The following is an 18935-nucleotide window of genomic DNA, read 5'->3' as shown; positions in this document are numbered from 1 at the left end:
TGATAAAGATAGATGCCAAGTGATGAGAATAGCTCAAAAACGACAATTATTGCTGTTGATTTTAAATTTATTAACCTTTGGGTAAATTTCCACAGTACAATTAATGAATTCTTGATTATTTAAAGCAAAAACATCATCAAGGAAAAGGTAAGCGTTATTAAATTTATCAATTAAAAGGAATTTAGACAGATCTATACATAGTTTGGCCAAAAACAGTGATTCATAACAAGTTGCTGAGTACAATTTGTGTTGGACATTTAAAAAAAAAACCCAAACAAATGTCAATAAACAGTGTATTAAAATTCTAAACTTCATTCACTAATCTAAACTTTCCATGTAAAGGAATAGGATAAACATGGAAAAATTTTCTCTTGATTTCCGTTCCTTGAGAAACAGGTGCATAAAGTGGACTGTCTTGATAGGGATTGAGTGTCTCTGTAGTTATCATCACTGTTCCATCACACATTGCTACTAGTCTGTTGGTTCTCTCAATCTCAACCTGACAATTAAAATAAACCTAAACAGAATAAACAAATTCATCAATAGTAAACTTTGCTTGAAGTATTTTTTAACATCTCTGACATGTACAGTATCAAAGCACTGACTTACTGAATTTCTGTGTCATTTGGTCTCTTGTGAAGAGTACTAGTTGTCTCATTGGCAATCATACCACATCTTCTATTTTATATTTACTGAGCTGATAAAAAATAAAATGCTCCGCAGGGCGCAGCTTGATACGACCGCAGAGGTCGAACCCTGAACAGTTGGGGCAAGTATGGACACAACATTCAAGCTTGATACAGCTCTGAATTTGGATTGTGATTAAATATTTGACACAGCATAGGTTTCTGACACAGAATGAATGTGGTCTAAGAACTTAAAAATTTTCAATTGGACATTCACCTATTATGGTCCAATATCCAAAATCTAAATACATGGTTAGATTCAGCATATCAAAGAACCCCAAGAAATCAATTTTTGATGAAATCAAACAAAGTTTAATTTTGGACCCTTTTGACCTCAATGTGGACAAAGTTGATAACGGGGCCCAAAAATCTAAATACATGGTTAGATTCAGCATATCAAAGAACCCTCATATATTCAATTTTTGTTGAAATCAAACAAATTTTAATTTTGGACCCTGATTTGGACCAACTTGAAAACTGGGCCCATAATCAAAAATCTAAATACATGTTTAGATTCAGCATATCAAAGAACACTAAAAATTCAATTTTTGTTAAAATCAAACTAAGTTTAATTTTGGACCCTTTGGACCTTAATGTAGACCAATTTGAAAACGGAACCAAAAATTAAGAATCTAAATACACGGTTAGATTCGGCATATCAAAGAACCCCAATAATTCAATTTTTGATGAAATCAAACAAAGTTAAATTTTGGACCCTTTTGACCTCAATGTGGACAAAGTTGATAACGGGGTCCAAAAATCTAAATACATGGTTAGATTCAGCATATCAAAGAACCCCATATATTCAATTTTTGTTGAAATCAAACAAAGTTTAATTTTGGACCCCGATTTGGACCAACTTGAAAACTGGGCCCATAATCAAAAATCTAAATACATGTTTAGATTCAGCATATCAAAGAACACTAAAAATTCAATTTTTGTTAATATCAAACTAAGTTTAATTTTGGACCCGTTGGACCTTAATGTAGACCAATTTGAAAACGGAACCAAAAATTAAGAATCTAAATACACGGTTAGATTCGGCATATCAAAGAACCCCAATAATTCAATTTTTGATGAAATCAAACAAAGTTAAATTTTGGACCCTTTGGACCTCAATGTGGACCAATTTAAAAATGGGGCCCAAAATCCAAAAACTTAATACACGGTTATATTCAGCATATTAAAGAACCCCAAGAATTCAAGAATAAAACCCCATTGAAATTGATCAAGAAATAAGCAATTTATAAGAAGTATCTTCTTTAGCACAATACTGTGCAATTGAATATTTCTTGCTATTGCGCAATACTGTACAATTGACAATTTCTTGCTATTGCGCAATATTGTGCTATTGGATATTTCTTGCTATTGCGCAATACTGTGCAATTGAAGATTTCTTGCTATTGCGCAATACTGTGCAATTGAAGATTTCTTGCTATTGTGCAATACTGCATGTGCAATTGAAAATTTCTTGCTATTGCACAATACTTATTATATAAAAATTTACACATCCTGTTTGGTGTGTATCTCCTACCATATCATTATTATTTGTTTTTAAATATAAATCATAAATAACCAACTTAAAATGGAAAATTTTAAAAGAAAAAAAAAAGGAAAAAAAGAAAAAAAAAGAAAAACCCCCCCCCCCCCCCCCCCAAATTTTTTGAACCCCCTTATGATTCATCAACCCCAAACTCAATCCCAGCCTTCCCTTTGTGGTATGGTACCTTGCAGTACAATTTCAGAGAGATCCATACACTTGAACACAAGTTATTGTCTTGAAACTAGAAAAATGCTTATTTTTGGCCCCTTTTTGGCCCCCAATTCCTAAACGTTTCAGGCAATTACCCCCGAACTCAATTCCAGCTTTCCCTTTGTGATATGAAACCTTGTAGTACAATTTCAGAAATATCCAAACACTTACACACAAGCTATTGTCATGAAACTAGAAAAATGCTTGTTTTTTGCCCCTTTTTTGGCCCCTAATTCCTAAAATTTTGAGGCAATTACCCCCAAAATCAATTACAGCCTTCCCTTTGTGATATGGAACCTTGTGGTACAATGCCAGAGAGATCCATACACTTACACACAAGTTATTGTCTGAAAGTTACAAAAATGCTTATGTTTGGCCCCTTTTTGGCCCCTAATTCCTTAACTGTTGGTACCATAACCCCCAAAATCAATCCCAACCTTCCTTTCGTGGTATTGAACCTTATGGTAAAATTTCATGGAGATCCATTCACTTAAACTAAAGTTAGAGTGCAAAAACCAATGTGTCTTCGGACGACGCCGGACGACGCCAGACGACGACGACGACGACGCCAACGTCATACCAATATACGACCAAAAAATTTTTAATTTTTGCGGTCCTATAAAAAGTACTGATCATTTTTAAAATACTTGTTGAAAGTGTCTGGTAGAGCTTGATTTAACATAATATAGACACTTGGCAATTGTCTTTTCTTTTTAGTGTTGTTGGATTGGTATCTCAATGATGCACCTTAATTTTTATTCATTCATAAAATATATACATCGTACCCTCTTACATGATCTTAATTTGAAAATATTCCAAGGAATATTTGTTTCCATGATGTTGGAACAAGAGATATGTTGTACAGGCATTAAATGACCTGGTCATATTTGATTTATATAGTGTATACACTGAGGTACCAAAATTAAACACCAAAAACAAAATACACTAAATAAAGATATAGAACAGTTGTAAAGCACAGCAAATCCCTTGTCCTATATTTTGTTTATCAAAATTATTAATGAAGGTTGTGGTCGTCATTTGAATGTAGATTTCATCAATAAATATGATGCATCAACTGACAAATGATCATTCTTTTACAATTTGTAGTTGCTTAGATCTGAACCTAAACACAAAACTAAAACAAAGCTATTAACATCTTAAAATGAAGGTCAAGGTCACCTAATTGTAGCATTTACATTCAAAAGTAAACATGATTAGAAAAGAAAATCCCTTTATAATTTGTAGTTGCTTAGATCTGAACCTTAATGCAAAACTTGATAAAGTCATTTATGCGTAAAATTTAGGTCATGGTCACCTTCAATATCATTTTAGTGTGAACATTTGCTACTACAGATGATGCATCAACTGACAAAAGATCTTTCATGTGTGATTTATAGATCTGGAACTAAACATAATAAACTGTTGACACAGAGATATGTCTCGCCCGTTGGCATAAAATTCAGAAAACGACAATCTGATGGGCAGCAACATTGCTAAAAATTTAAAGTCGCTAGACCATGAACTAGTGGGCAGGGTCTCGAAATGGTCAACAAACTGAGACGTACAGTACCGTAATGTGACTTTATAGAAAATATCATTGTCTATTGTAAGTAGTTTCTATCAAACTAACTTAAGCAGAAAACTTAACATTGAAAATTGCTAATCAATTCAAATTTACAGGACCATGACCTAGAGGACAGGGCCTCAAAATAGTAGTCAAACTGATATGAACTGATAGTAATGCAACTTTATAGAAAATATCATTGATCTATCACATGTAGTTCTTATCAAACTAACTTAAGCAGAAAACTTAATATTGAAAATTGCTAATTAATTCAGTCACTGTGCAATACCTAGGGGGCAAGACCTCAAAATAGTCATCAAACTGACATGTACTGATAGTAATGCAACTTTATATTAAATGTCAATGATCTCTAACAAGTAGTTCCTATCAAACTAACTTAAGCAGAAAACTCAACATTGAAAATTGCTAATTAATTCAAAGTCGCTGGATTATGACCTTGGAGTTACATGTAGGGCTTTGAAATAGTCATCAAACTGATATGTACTGATAGTAATGCAACTTTATATCAAATATCAATGATCTCTCACAAGTAGTTCCTATCAAACTAACTTGAGCAGAAAACTTAACAATTGTTGATGCCAATGACATTGTTGTCACCGGAAAAGCAATCCCTATATCTCGCTTTCTGCAACTTTTGATCATGACTGACAAATGAACAGTTGAAATGTTATATCCTCTCCCAAACTTCTTTCAGCAAGGAGATAGAAAGGCAAATGTAAAAATATTGTAATTCATCAAAATGTTAACCTCCATTAATTCTTTTTTGAGAAAATGCAAGCATGCTCATAAAATGTCAGCAAAATGCAAATTATGTATATGTAGTTTTGACACAAAAAGCTAAATTTTAACACCTAAATTCAACCACTGCTCCAAGGTAAAAACACCAAAATACCTTCATTTACTCTATGATGAATCTTATATTCAACATGAAAGGTTTATATTAGCCACAGACAGTTCTGAGGCATCAAGATGACAAATTTATTCCACCTGGTTGTCTGTCAGAGCACTGCTTTAAATTCTTATTCATTTATTAGTATTGACACTTTAAACATTGAAGAACGGTAAAAACTTTGGGTTGGGAAATTGGATTTTAAGGAAATCATAAAAAGGAATCTGTAAGAAAACTAATACTTAATACCAAGGTTAATTATAATGTTTCTACCTACATTTTCACCAGGATAGTAATTTAATCCATTTTGTGTAACTAACACATCTCCTCTATGTACAAACTGCCCATCTAATCTTTTCACCTTTCTACCATGAGCAGGTCTTATAAAATCTGGTTTATTTACTACTGGTCCCTTTCCTGGTCTCTTTATACCACTGGCTCTAACCACTGTACATGCAGGTATATACTGTGGTGAACTGAAATTCTTCAGCAAATGTCCTGAAAATACAAAGAAATATTTCAGTACATATCTAGAATGGTACACAAGAGTTGACAAACTAAAATGTCTTGCCTGTTGCAAAACATGAATTTGATTTATTTCAAAGGACATAGAACTCGAAATCTCAGGCTGCCGCAAAGGTCAAATGAAACATTGTCAGATGCACATAAAATGAATTCACATTAACACATACCTAATTCATAAATGTAATCCTACTCTTAGAGCATAAAGTGATCGAAATCGTTGGTGGCAAGATTGGTCAAGTAGTTGAATAATTTAAAATTATATTTAGATACGGTGTGAAAAAAACCCTTGACATAGAGCTATTGCAGACAATTGCATTTATTGCTGTTCATTAGAAAGATCAGATTTTTTTCAGAGAGTAAAATGAGCTAAATGTGAGTTGACAATAACGGGTCCTTTAATTTGCATAAAAACTTTGTTTAAATAATTTAATTGCAATTTCATATTTAATCAAATAATGTTCCTGTTTCCTGTTTTATGTTTTCATCTTTAGAAACAGAAGAAATTACCAAATAAAAATTTTTCTAATGAAGATTATCAATTATCCTTGTAAGGATATGGGACCAATAAATAAAGGTTTGGAACTAAGATCTATGTCTCCAAAAATTAACCAGAAAAGGTTGTTTTTGCAGCATTTTGTTAGAACTTTGAAATATAAATAAGAAGATGTGGTATGAGTGCCAATGAGACGACTCTCCATCCAAGTCACAATGTGTAAAAAGTAAACAATTATAGGTAAAGTACTTTCAACACGGAGCCTTGGCTCACACTGAACAGCAAGCTATAAAGGGCCCCAAAATGACTAGAGTGAAACAATTCAAACAGGAAAACCAACGGTCTAATCTATAAAAAAAACGAGAATTGAGAAACACTTATGAACCACATCAACAAACAATAACCACTGAACAACAGGCTCCTGACTTTGGAGAGGTGCATACAAATGCAGCGCGTTTAAACATTTTAACAGGCGCCAACCTTCACCCTAACCTGAAACAGTAGTATAACATTACAACATAAAAAGACACACTATAAAATATCAATTGAAATGGCTTAACTCGATCAAAAATACATACAAACAAAAACAAGTAAACATAAACTGAACGAATAAATTTGATCTATGACACAATATAAATACAATATTAATAAAAAAGATGTAAATCAATTTCAAAAAGTCAGGGATTTCATTACCACAAATTACTTAAAACCTTGGCATTGCACAAAGTCATGTTTTTCTCTGATTGTTTATGACGTCTTTACACTAAATCCATTGGATGTGTACTGATTGATAATTTAGTCTTAGGATACATGATTTTTTTTATTAGTTTTTATTGGCTTTGAACTAGCTGTCAGTAACTGCAAGTACTCTCAGATCTGTGCTAAGTGTCTTTTTGTTGTTGGGATGTACAAGGACCCGTCCATGTCCACTTTGTGTTTTTGTTGGATGTATTTCTATTTGTATCCATCTGATGACTTAAGCCTTTTTCAACTGATTTTTATTGTTTGTTCTTATGTTGTACCGTTACACCACCATGACCACTGTCCCAGGTTAGGGGGAGGGTTGGCGCCTTCAAACAAGTTTAACACCACCACATTCTGTATATGCCTGTCCCAAGTCAGGAACCTGTAATTCAGTGGTTGTCGTTTGTTGCTGTGTTTCATATTTGTTTTTTCGTTCATTATTTTGTACATAAATTAGGCTGTTGGTTTTCTCGTTTGAATTGTTTTACATTTGTCATTTCGGGGCCTTTTATAGCTGACTATGCGGTATGGGCTTTGCTCATTGTTGAAGGCCGTACAGTGATCTATAGTTAATTTCTGTGTCATTTGGTCAATTGTGGAGAGTTGTCTCATTGGCAATCATACCACATCTTCTTTTTTAGCTCACCTGGCCAGAAGGGCCAAATGAGCTTTTCTCATCACTTGGCGTCTGTCGTCCGGCGTCGTTGTTAACTTTTCACATTTTGAACTTCTTCTCGAGAACCACTGAATGGAATGAAACCAAACATGGCATGAATGTTCCTTATGAGGTGCTGACCAAGTGTTGTTACTTTGTAGCGGATCCATAATCCAAGATGGCCGCCAGCGGGGGCTTAGTTTAACATAGGACCCTATGGGAAATACATACAAATGTCTTCTTTTAGAGAACCATTGAATGGAATGAAACCAAACATGGCATGAATGTTCCTTATGAGGTGCTGACCAAGTGTTGTTACTTTGAAGCTGATCCATTATCCAAGATGGCTGCCAGCGGGGGACTTAGTTTAACATAGGACCCTATGGGAAATACATACAAATGTCTTCTTTTAGAGAACCACTGAATGGAATGAAACCAAACATGACATGAATGTTTCTTATGAGGTGCTGACCGAGTGTTGTTACTTTGAAGCCGATCCATAATCCAAGATGGCCGCCAGCAGGGGACTTAGTTTAACATGGGACCCTATGGGAAATACATACAAATGTCTTCTTTTAGAGAACCACTGAATGGAATGAAACCAAACATGGCATGAATGTTCCTTATGAGGTGCTGACCAAGTGTTGTTACTATGAAGCCGATCCATAATCCAAGATGGCCGCCAGCAGGGGACTTAGTTTAACATTATTATTAAGGACCCTATGGGAAATACATACAAATGTCTTCTTTTAGAGAACCACTGAATGGAATGAAACCAAACATGACATGAATGTTTCTTATGAGGTGCTGACCAAGTGTTGTTACTTTGAAGCTGATCCATCATCCAAGATGGCCACCAGGGGGGGACTTAGTTTAACATAGGACCCTATTGGAAATACATACAAATGTCTTCTTTTAGAGAACCACTGAATGCAATGAAACCAAACATGGCATGAATGTTCCTTATGAGGTGCTGACCAAGTGTTGTTACTTTGAAGCTGATCCATTATTCAAGATGGCCGCCAGCAGGGGACTTAGTTTAACATGGGACCCTATGGGAAATACATACAAATGTCTTCTTTTAGAGAACCACTGAATGGAATGAAACCAAACATGGCATGAATGTTCCTTATGAGGTGCTGACCAAGTGTTGTTACTATGAAGCCGATCCATAATCCAAGATGGCCGCCAGCAGGGGACTTAGTTTAACATTATTATTAAGGACCCTATGGGAAATACATACAAATGTCTTCTTTTAGAGAACCACTGAATGGAATGAAACCAAACATGACATGAATGTTTCTTATGAGGTGCTGACCAAGTGTTGTTACTTTGAAGCTGATCCATCATCCAAGATGGCCACCAGGGGGGGACTTAGTTTAACATAGGACCCTATTGGAAATACATACAAATGTCTTCTTTTAGAGAACCACTGAATGCAATGAAACCAAACATGGCATGAATGTTCCTTATGAGGTGCTGACCAAGTGTTGTTACTTTGAAGCTGATCCATTATTCAAGATGGCCGCCAGCGGGGGACTTAGTTTAACATAGGACCCTATGGGAAATACATACAAATGTCTTCTTTTAGAGAACCACTGAATGGAATGAAATCAAACATGGCATGAATGTTCCTTATGAGGAGCTGACCGAGTGTTGTTACTTTGAAGCCGATCCATAATCCAAGATGGCCGCCAGCAGGGGACTTAGTTTAACATGGGACCCTATGGGAAATACATACAAATGTCTTCTTTTAGAGAACCACTGAATGGAATGAAACCAAACATGGCATGAATGTTCCTTATGAGGTGCTGACCAAGTGTTGTTACTATGAAGCCGATCCATAATCCAAGATGGCCGACAGCAGGGGACTTAGTTTAACATAGGACCCTATGGGAAATACATACAAATGTCTTCTTTTAGAGAACCACTGAATGGAATGAAACCAAACATGACATGAATGTTTCTTATGAGGTGCTGACCGAGTGTTGTTACTTTGAAGCTGATCCATAATCCAAGATGGCCGCCAGCAGGGGACTTAATTTAACATGGGACCCTATGGGAAATACATACAAATTTCTTCTTTTAGAGAACCACTGAATGGAATGGAACCAAACATGGCATGAATGTTCCTTATGAGGTGCTGACCAAGTGTTGTTACTATGAAGCCGATCCATAATCCAAGATGGCCGCCAGCAGGGGACTTAGTTTAACATTATTATTAAGGACCCTATGGGAAATACATACAAATGTCTTCTTTTAGAGAACCACTGAATGGAATGAAACCAAACATGGCATGAATGTTCCTTATGAGGTGCTGACCAAGTGTTGTTACTATGAAGCCGATCCATAATCCAAGATGGCCGCCAGCAGGGGACTTAGTTTAACATTATTATTAAGGACCCTATGGGAAATACATACAAATGTCTTCTTTTAGAGAACCACTGAATGGAATGAAACCAAACATGACATGAATGTTTCTTATGAGGTGCTGACCAAGTGTTGTTACTTTGAAGCTGATCCATCATCCAAGATGGCCACCAGGGGGGGACTTAGTTTAACATAGGACCCTATTGGAAATACATACAAATGTCTTCTTTTAGAGAACCACTGAATGCAATGAAACCAAACATGGCATGAATGTTCCTTATGAGGTGCTGACCAAGTGTTGTTACTTTGAAGCTGATCCATTATTCAAGATGGCCGCCAGCAGGGGACTTAGTTTAACATGGGACCCTATGGGAAATACATACAAATGTCTTCTTTTAGAGAACCACTGAATGGAATGAAACCAAACATGGCATGAATGTTCCTTATGAGGTGCTGACCAAGTGTTGTTACTATGAAGCCGATCCATAATCCAAGATGGCCGCCAGCAGGGGACTTAGTTTAACATTATTATTAAGGACCCTATGGGAAATACATACAAATGTCTTCTTTTAGAGAACCACTGAATGGAATGAAACCAAACATGACATGAATGTTTCTTATGAGGTGCTGACCAAGTGTTGTTACTTTGAAGCTGATCCATCATCCAAGATGGCCACCAGGGGGGGACTTAGTTTAACATAGGACCCTATTGGAAATACATACAAATGTCTTCTTTTAGAGAACCACTGAATGCAATGAAACCAAACATGGCATGAATGTTCCTTATGAGGTGCTGACCAAGTGTTGTTACTTTGAAGCTGATCCATTATTCAAGATGGCCGCCAGCGGGGGACTTAGTTTAACATAGGACCCTATGGGAAATACATACAAATGTCTTCTTTTAGAGAACCACTGAATGCAATGAAACCAAACATGGCATGAATGTTCCTTATGAGGTGCTGACCAAGTGTTGTTACTTTGAAGCTGATCCATTATTCAAGATGGCCGCCAGCAGGGGACTTAGTTTAACATGGGACCCTATGGGAAATACATACAAATGTCTTCTTTTAGAGAACCACTGAATGGAATGAAACCAAACATGGCATGAATGTTCCTTATGAGGTGCTGACCAAGTGTTGTTACTATGAAGCCGATCCATAATCCAAGATGGCCGACAGCAGGGGACTTAGTTTAACATAGGACCCTATGGGAAATACATACAAATGTCTTCTTTTAGAGAACCACTGAATGGAATGAAACCAAACATGACATGAATGTTTCTTATGAGGTGCTGACCGAGTGTTGTTACTTTGAAGCTGATCCATAATCCAAGATGGCCGCCAGCAGGGGACTTAATTTAACATGGGACCCTATGGGAAATACATACAAATTTCTTCTTTTAGAGAACCACTGAATGGAATGGAACCAAACATGGCATGAATGTTCCTTATGAGGTGCTGACCAAGTGTTGTTACTATGAAGCCGATCCATAATCCAAGATGGCCGCCAGCAGGGGACTTAGTTTAACATTATTATTAAGGACCCTATGGGAAATACATACAAATGTCTTCTTTTAGAGAACCACTGAATGGAATGAAACCAAACATGACATGAATGTTTCTTATGAGGTGCTGACCAAGTGTTGTTACTTTGAAGCTGATCCATCATCCAAGATGGCCACCAGGGGGGGACTTAGTTTAACATAGGACCCTATTGGAAATACATACAAATGTCTTCTTTTAGAGAACCACTGAATGCAATGAAACCAAACATGGCATGAATGTTCCTTATGAGGTGCTGACCAAGTGTTGTTACTTTGAAGCTGATCCATTATCCAAGATGGCCGCCAGCGGGGGACTTAGTTTAACATAGGACCCTATGGGAAATACATACAAATGTCTTCTTTTAGAGAACCACTGAATGGAATGAAATCAAACATGGCATGAATGTTCCTTATGAGGTGCTGACCGAGTGTTGTTACTTTAAAGCTGATCCATAATCCAAGATGGCCGCCAGCAGGGGACTTAATTTAACATAGGACCCTATGAGAAATACATACAAATGTTTTCTTTTAGAGAACCATTGAATGGAATGAAACCAAACATGGCATGCATGTTCCTTTTGAGGTGCTGACCAAGTGTTGTTACTTTGAAGCTGATCCTTCATCCACGATGGCCGCCAGATGGGGACACTGTTTAACAAAGGACCCTATGGACAATACATACAAATGTCTTCTTTTAGAGAACCACATACTGAATGGATTGAAACCAAACATGGCATGAATGTTCCTTATGAGGTGCTGACTAAGTGTTGTTACTTTGAAGCTGATCCTTCATCCATGATGGCCGCAAATGGGGGGACTTCCTTTAACATAAGACCCTATGGGAAATACATACAAATGCTTCTTCTAGAGGTGCACTGAATGGAATGAAACCAAAACATGGCATAAATGTTTCTTATGAGGTGCTGATGAAGTGTTGCTACTTTGTTGCCAATTTACTGTTCAAGATGGCCACCAGGATTTTTTATCAAATTACAGGACCAATATTAAATCAAATTTGGCCTCACTCATTATTAGGGTATCTGTTATGATTTTAATCTATTTTTACATGATTTCAAAAGCCAAAGTAGAATCAGGTGAGCGACACAGGCTCTTGAGAGCCTCTAGTTATACTTAATATTGATATACAGAAATACAGGCAATTATTTGTCAAATAAAAAAAGTATTTAAGGGTTGCTACTCTAGAGATGTCGCAAATGTCCTCTCATTTAATTTTGTCTGTCATTGTCTGTAGTTATTTTTTTTTATTTTTTGAAATGTTTTGGTATTTGTTGGAAATGTATATATATATTTGATTGTTTCATACCAAGGAATGATGCTCTAGGATTGTGATCTTAAGAGCTCTTACAAACCTCCTCGTACCTGTAGATGCAGAGAAACAAACATAAAGGTAACAAAAGTTAAATGTTATTCACAGCAAATGACATATACTGCAGTAATAGATCTATAGGTTTTGAGAATAGTGTAGCTTTCCCTACTGCAACAGACACCAAGGGAAGGTGCTCAAGGTCTGAAGGAACTGTGTTATTCACACAGTTCTAGCTCCTTGTGTCTGAAGCAGACAGGAAAGCAACACCATTAACTATTTTAGAAATAAATTTACCAGCAGCAGTGAGGATTGCCTGAAGCTTATGTTCTGTGTTTATAAGACATATCAGTTTATCCCTTGAGTTAATATTTAGAAAATTAGGGCAAATTTTTTTTTTAATTTTTATTATTTTCAAGAATTACAACAAATACAACACATCAAACATACATACAGTAATATTAGCAATACATTTGAATATCTATTTATTTATAACAATAAACATTGTTGAAAATTCAGTTTTATATTTATATGAAAAGAGAACATAAATACGGAAGAAAAGATAATTTTAGTTAAATATTTATGTACCACTATGTGGCACATGAGAAGGCTAAAGTATTTTATGAAAAAGGAAGAAGTTAAAATATCCTGTAAGATTTTCAGTACATAATAAGTTGTGCTATTAGATACAATAATATATTATGTTTGTTTTGACAATAATTGTCTGTAAATAATAAGTGACAAATTGAATTATAAAAATAATTCTTTAAATGCATTCCACATGGTATCAAAGTGCTCTTGTCTCTTATTTTTGACTGCCATTATTTTTTCTAAATTGTACATATATTTTAGCTTTTCTTTAATGGCACTGAGTGAAAGATCTTTTGAAAAACATCTACTGTTGTATATATATTGTTTCATGTATAGAAAAGGCAAATTTAAGTTATTTCTTTAAATAGATGAATGCGGTCATCATCAAATTTAACACTTTGAAATAGAATATGATATTTATCCTCCACATCTCCCAAGTTAGGAGTACAAGTTTTGTCATTTTAATAGTACCCTAATACCTTTCGGACTCAATTCTTAAGTTATGTGATGAAATTCAGAGCTTTGTTAAGCATCTTCTCTGTTCAAAATTCCCCATAATGAAAAGAAATTATCTCTTCCAAAATTTGATTTAAATGTAACACAAGTCCTAAGTTTACCATCTGAATACTTCATCAGTTCAATGTGCCATAAATCTATAAAATTCTTTTGCAAATGTTAGTTTTGAAACTATTATTTTTTGGTGATGTAAAGCTATATATGATTGATGTCTGGTATGATTTCAAGAACTGACTTCATAGAGCCATATCAAGATAAGATTTTGTGAGGTTACATAAGCATCTTTGAGCATGTTGAGAAGAAAAAATCTGGAATCAAGAAAGATTTTCCAAGTGATACCAATAATTCAACATAGATTTAATACTTTAGTTCCGAGATGGTCTATTTTACTGTGTTCAATTTCATTTTCTGCATGAAAATATTAACATAATATGGACGATGTCACTTTATGGTATGTTTTCATCAGGGTGAAGGGGTCAAGCTAGAACAGCATGGTCGACTTTTTCAAGTGCAAATCTAATTAAATCATTACATTTGCTGAATTTGCCTGAGTAAAATTCCACATTGAAAAAACAACTAACCTGGGAATCATATAATATAATGGGAATGGGCCTACCTACCTACCTACCTGCAGCATGGATTCTACCTGGATTACTCCTGTGATCTTTGAGTTGAAAACTTAGCTTAGATGAAAATCCAAATTTGTGGATTTTCTATGAACACCTAAAACAAGTTTTTCATATTAAATGTGTAGTCGCTCACATTTTAACCTTTGGTAGATCTGCTGCATGTGTATGGTCTTCGTACGTTAAAAAAGATATTCTTAAATTTGAATCTGTACAAAGAAGTGCTACAAAACTCATTAAGGATATTAATCATTTAAGTTTATATTGTTGCCCACACTTAAACAAGTTATGAGGAGACATGTAGATTACCTTAACTTCATTGGGATTACCAATGTTGGAATATCGTAGAGACAGAAATGACATGATTCAAGTCTACAAAGCTTTACATGGTAATTATTGATGATATCAACTGGATGAATCTTTTTTACTTTAGCCCCATCTTATACTAGAGGTCACTCTTTAAAACTTTTGAAGAAACAGTGTTGGATGACACATAGACTTAATAATACTTTTTCAATTAGAGTAGTGGATCAGTGGAATACCCTGTCAGATTTAACAGTGACAGCAAGGTCTTTTGAACAATTCTAAGTTGGCATTAAATGATGAACACTGAACCCATAAAAATTTATATTGTTACCCACACGTAGACAAGTTTTTATTATCATAATTATATTTTAATAAGTACAATGTATGACTCCCTGATAAATCGGCCCATAACAAACTCGGACTATAACAAACTCAGCCTATAACACAATCAGCCTCACAAAATCGGACTATGGCAAACTCTGACTATAACAAACTCAGACTACTAGAAGAATATAAGTATGATAATGGATGTTATTTTCTTTATTTGAAATTAATTAGTAGTATTTTGTTTTAGATAAATTATGAGTTAGAATTATTGAATGATTTATTTTGAATATTTTACAAGCAAGAATTATAAGTTACGTTATCTAGATATAAAAAGAAAAGTAAGACTAATTTCAGTTGACAATAAAAAGTTACCACTATTTTGGCCTTTTCTTTTCTTTGATCTTATTTTGGTGTCCTTTAAAAAATTATTTATCATATTCATGACTTATTTGGTTGAACTTGGAATACATGTATGATATCATACTGCCACGTATTGGTGAAACGTTTTTAATCACCTTAATTTAAACTAATAACTGGCACGTGTACTGTTGACACCTTTTTAATCACCCATAGAATCGAATTAGTAGCAAATAGTAATAAATGGGAAAACTGGGCAACTTGTATTAAAACACTGTTATATGATCTTGGTATGAATGATTATGGGGACAATTAATGGGTACTTTGTTTGGATACATGTAGTTCTTTTTTTTACTCAAATTAACCAAACAACGGTTATAAAAGCTAAGCAAGAGTTACATTTTATGCTTGAAACATCACCATAGTGTAGAATGTATCAGTATATTGTGTCAAATTTAGAATTACAATGTGTATTATGTGTGATCTAAATGTAGTAGAGAATGAATTTTATTTTACAATGTCAAAATTATACTGATGTACATAAAAAGTTTATCAAAAAATATTATTGGTCTAGACTTTCAACTTATAAATTAGTACAATTACTTTATCTTGAAAACATGAGTTATACATGTATGTTAGTTATACGTTGACAAGCCATTCACTGCCAATCTAATTTCTCTTTGTTTGTATGCCAGTTATAAACACATCCTCATTTAAAAGTATTAAATTCAAACAACACAATCTAAAAATTATAGGCCGAATTCGTTCTTTAATTCTTTATATATAAATAATGGTAGGCCGAGTTTGTTATAGTCCAAGTTTGTGATAGGCTGAGTTTGTTTTAGGCTGACTTATCCAGCAGCGCAATGTCAGTGTCTTCCCTAGAAAATTTTTCCTGCATGGTGGGTCCATGGTGAATTTGCAACGCGGCGCACAACGCTTCTTTTTCAGAATTAGTTACACTACATAATATTTATGTTTAAAGCCATATACCAATCTAATTGTTTTATTATAGGTACAGCAATTCATACAATTCATGGAACTTTAAAGTATTTATCACAGATGAGAGTAATTAACTAAAGACCTTATAAGCAATAATAAAAAAAATCCAGTCTGCAATAGTTATTTACTATTTAATGTCATGTACACATTATTTTGTTGATATCTTCCTCTGTTTCAACTTTCCAAAGGTCACCACACATTTTTCAAAATCAAAATCTTCCTTCTTTGGTCCTTCAATTGATACATGTATATGCATTAAGCAATTCAGCACTTTTTGACATAGTCTGTTTCTCAACTTCAGGGCTTTGCTCATGGTGATGATTTTTATCTGTCTGACTACAATTTGATGAAGGAGTAGACCATAGCCAGAAATTAGTAGTACTTTTGCTAATTAATATTCATAATATGTAAATGAGAATTGTACCACGTGATAATAGTTTGAACTGGACTGGCTTGATATCATTAAAATCTTTAAAACACGGACATTATAAGTTGCCCGTCACAGAGTCCTTGTTTATAATCACTCTGATATTTCCGTAAAGTTGTCAGGCGGTCAAAATCAAAACAATGAACGCGAATTTAGTGAATTTTTCGTGTTTTCGTGAGTTTATTTTTCTTGAAATAGAGGCATTTTAACTTTACGTGGGAACCTAGAGTTCAACGACTACACATACAAGGTTTGGACTTGCTTATTCTTTTGACATTCAAGTTTCAAGTTTCACCCCGGCAACCTGTATTTCTAATGACCTTGTTAGCCAATTTTCAACACCAAGTTTGCAAATTTGACGTTTCAGCCATTTTAGTCTGTATTTTATACTGCAATGTTAAAAGCCTCTCGCTTTGATTTTTAAAATAGCTCAAGAACCTTGATTTTTGCAACGCCAGTCATTATATTTCGTTTAAATGGTGTATATTGTTGTGTATATTTATTTTCTGCCCCGGCAACCTGTCTATCACTTAAATCAAAGTTAAAACAGACATTTTTTCTAAATTCCCTATCATTTCAATATAATTTCCGTGACCCATATCTGATTTCTTTAGTATAATATTCAAATAAGCAAAGTGGCGTTGATTTCTGGATATGCTTTTCTGAGTCTTCTCTAACCAACTTGTCAAAAAAGTTGGGCCAGTAAGGCGACCTTTCTTTGATGGTTGCTTGAATTGGACATGGTTGTTTAAATGATTGATGTTTGTTCTTTGAATTTTGCTGATAGAATGATTTCAGCATCAACAGCAACTTGTTAAATAAAACTTTGAATGTCATCATTGCTTCACAGAGATTTTACAGGAAACAATATTATAAAAAAAAATTATTTGCGTTAATTACAGAAGTCGTCAATGAAGAATATCTGACCTACGAACATACAGATGACATATTTGGCAATAACCTGTTTGGAAGCTAAGCTAACATTTTATTTCATGACAATTAACTATTTTTTTACATACATCCCTGTCCGATTTAGTTATAACCTTTCATAATTGTAAAAATCCAATCTTGCCGAAGTGAAAGAAATTAAGCCCCACTTGTGTAAAAAACGGCAAATGAATCCGCTACACCTAAGCTTGTGACCCATTGAAATACAAATAGAACAACACAAGTTTATTAAAAACAATATTTCCGTAACTAAATACGTTTTTTTTGAAAGTTTTTCTATGAAATCTTTTAAATATTTCATAAGATACGTCTTTTTCTCTGCCCGGTGGCGGTTATGTGTATTCTTTGATATAATCAATCAACCGCGACTAATCTAAAAATAACTGATTGTTGTGACCAATTAAAAAATAATTCATCGATGTAAATATAGCCGATGAAATAACTAAGAAACTTCATTAAAAAAAATTGTTTTGTTCATTCTCGGTGAAATTACGTTAGTTTTATTTTATGATACCAGAGACTATACCAAATTTTAAATTTCTACTTTTTAAAGATGAACAGTAAAATAACGATGTCAAACACCCGTTTTAAAGGTGAAATTTATACTGGAAAAGGTTAAACTTTTATTTAGCACAGAAAGATGTGCATTGGAGATTTATCTGACTATTTACTTATCAGCTAACTGGCCACTTCTATTATGTAACCGAAGTCTCGATATCAAGAAGGTTGTAAAATCCCGGCAGGCGCGACGTGATGCATCCAATTATCAGTCGGATGAGTTTAAAACACCTGTGGAGTGTTGTCACTTGTCACTTCACTTTCAAAATATGGATAATAAATATTTTACACAGTTATAATTTTCACACATAGCGGGATGCATTGCGGCAATGATGAAAGCATGGCAGTCGAAATTTATGTGTAGCGGTACCGCAATGCTTGAATAGCCTAGGGAAAACACTGAATGTATATAAATGAACATATATATATATTTGTTACTGGATGACAAATTGCATTTAGTACATTCCATGATAATCATGGTTTATTGTATATTCAAAGAAGAAGATGAGGGGTCAGTAGCCTTATTTAAGACCCGAAGACAAAGGATGAAAGCTAGCTTAAGGTTATCAAATGGGTAAAGTTCCATTTCTGAATAATGAAAAAAAATTAACAAAATCTGTAGGTGGTACACAAGCCCCTGTGATTCAACAGGTCAGGAATAACCACCAATTGGTGGATTATACCTCAATTGACGTATAATCCACCAATTG

At 34.5% G+C, this 18935-nt stretch overlaps 1 protein-coding gene across 1 annotated transcript; it reads right to left on the bottom strand.

Annotated features, from left to right (window-relative positions):
• Positions 1 to 277: 277 nt before the first annotated feature.
• On the bottom strand, positions 278 to 6199 carry LOC127709744 (39S ribosomal protein L27, mitochondrial-like; the record flags this gene model as incomplete). The annotated part of the gene is made up of 3 exons (XM_052215418.1): positions 278 to 499; positions 5191 to 5411; positions 6181 to 6199. Coding segments are annotated over 3 exons (435 nt in total), but the record flags the coding sequence as incomplete, so codon positions are not given.
• Between the last annotated feature and the right edge of the window lie 12736 nt (positions 6200 to 18935).

This window comes from Mytilus californianus, unplaced genomic scaffold (assembly GCF_021869535.1).
Source record: "Mytilus californianus isolate M0D057914Y unplaced genomic scaffold, xbMytCali1.0.p SCAF_7, whole genome shotgun sequence".
Taxonomy (NCBI): Eukaryota; Metazoa; Mollusca; class Bivalvia; order Mytilida; family Mytilidae; genus Mytilus; species Mytilus californianus.
Note: the sequence above shows the minus strand (reverse complement) of the source record. Positions and strands in the feature narration are given on the sequence as shown.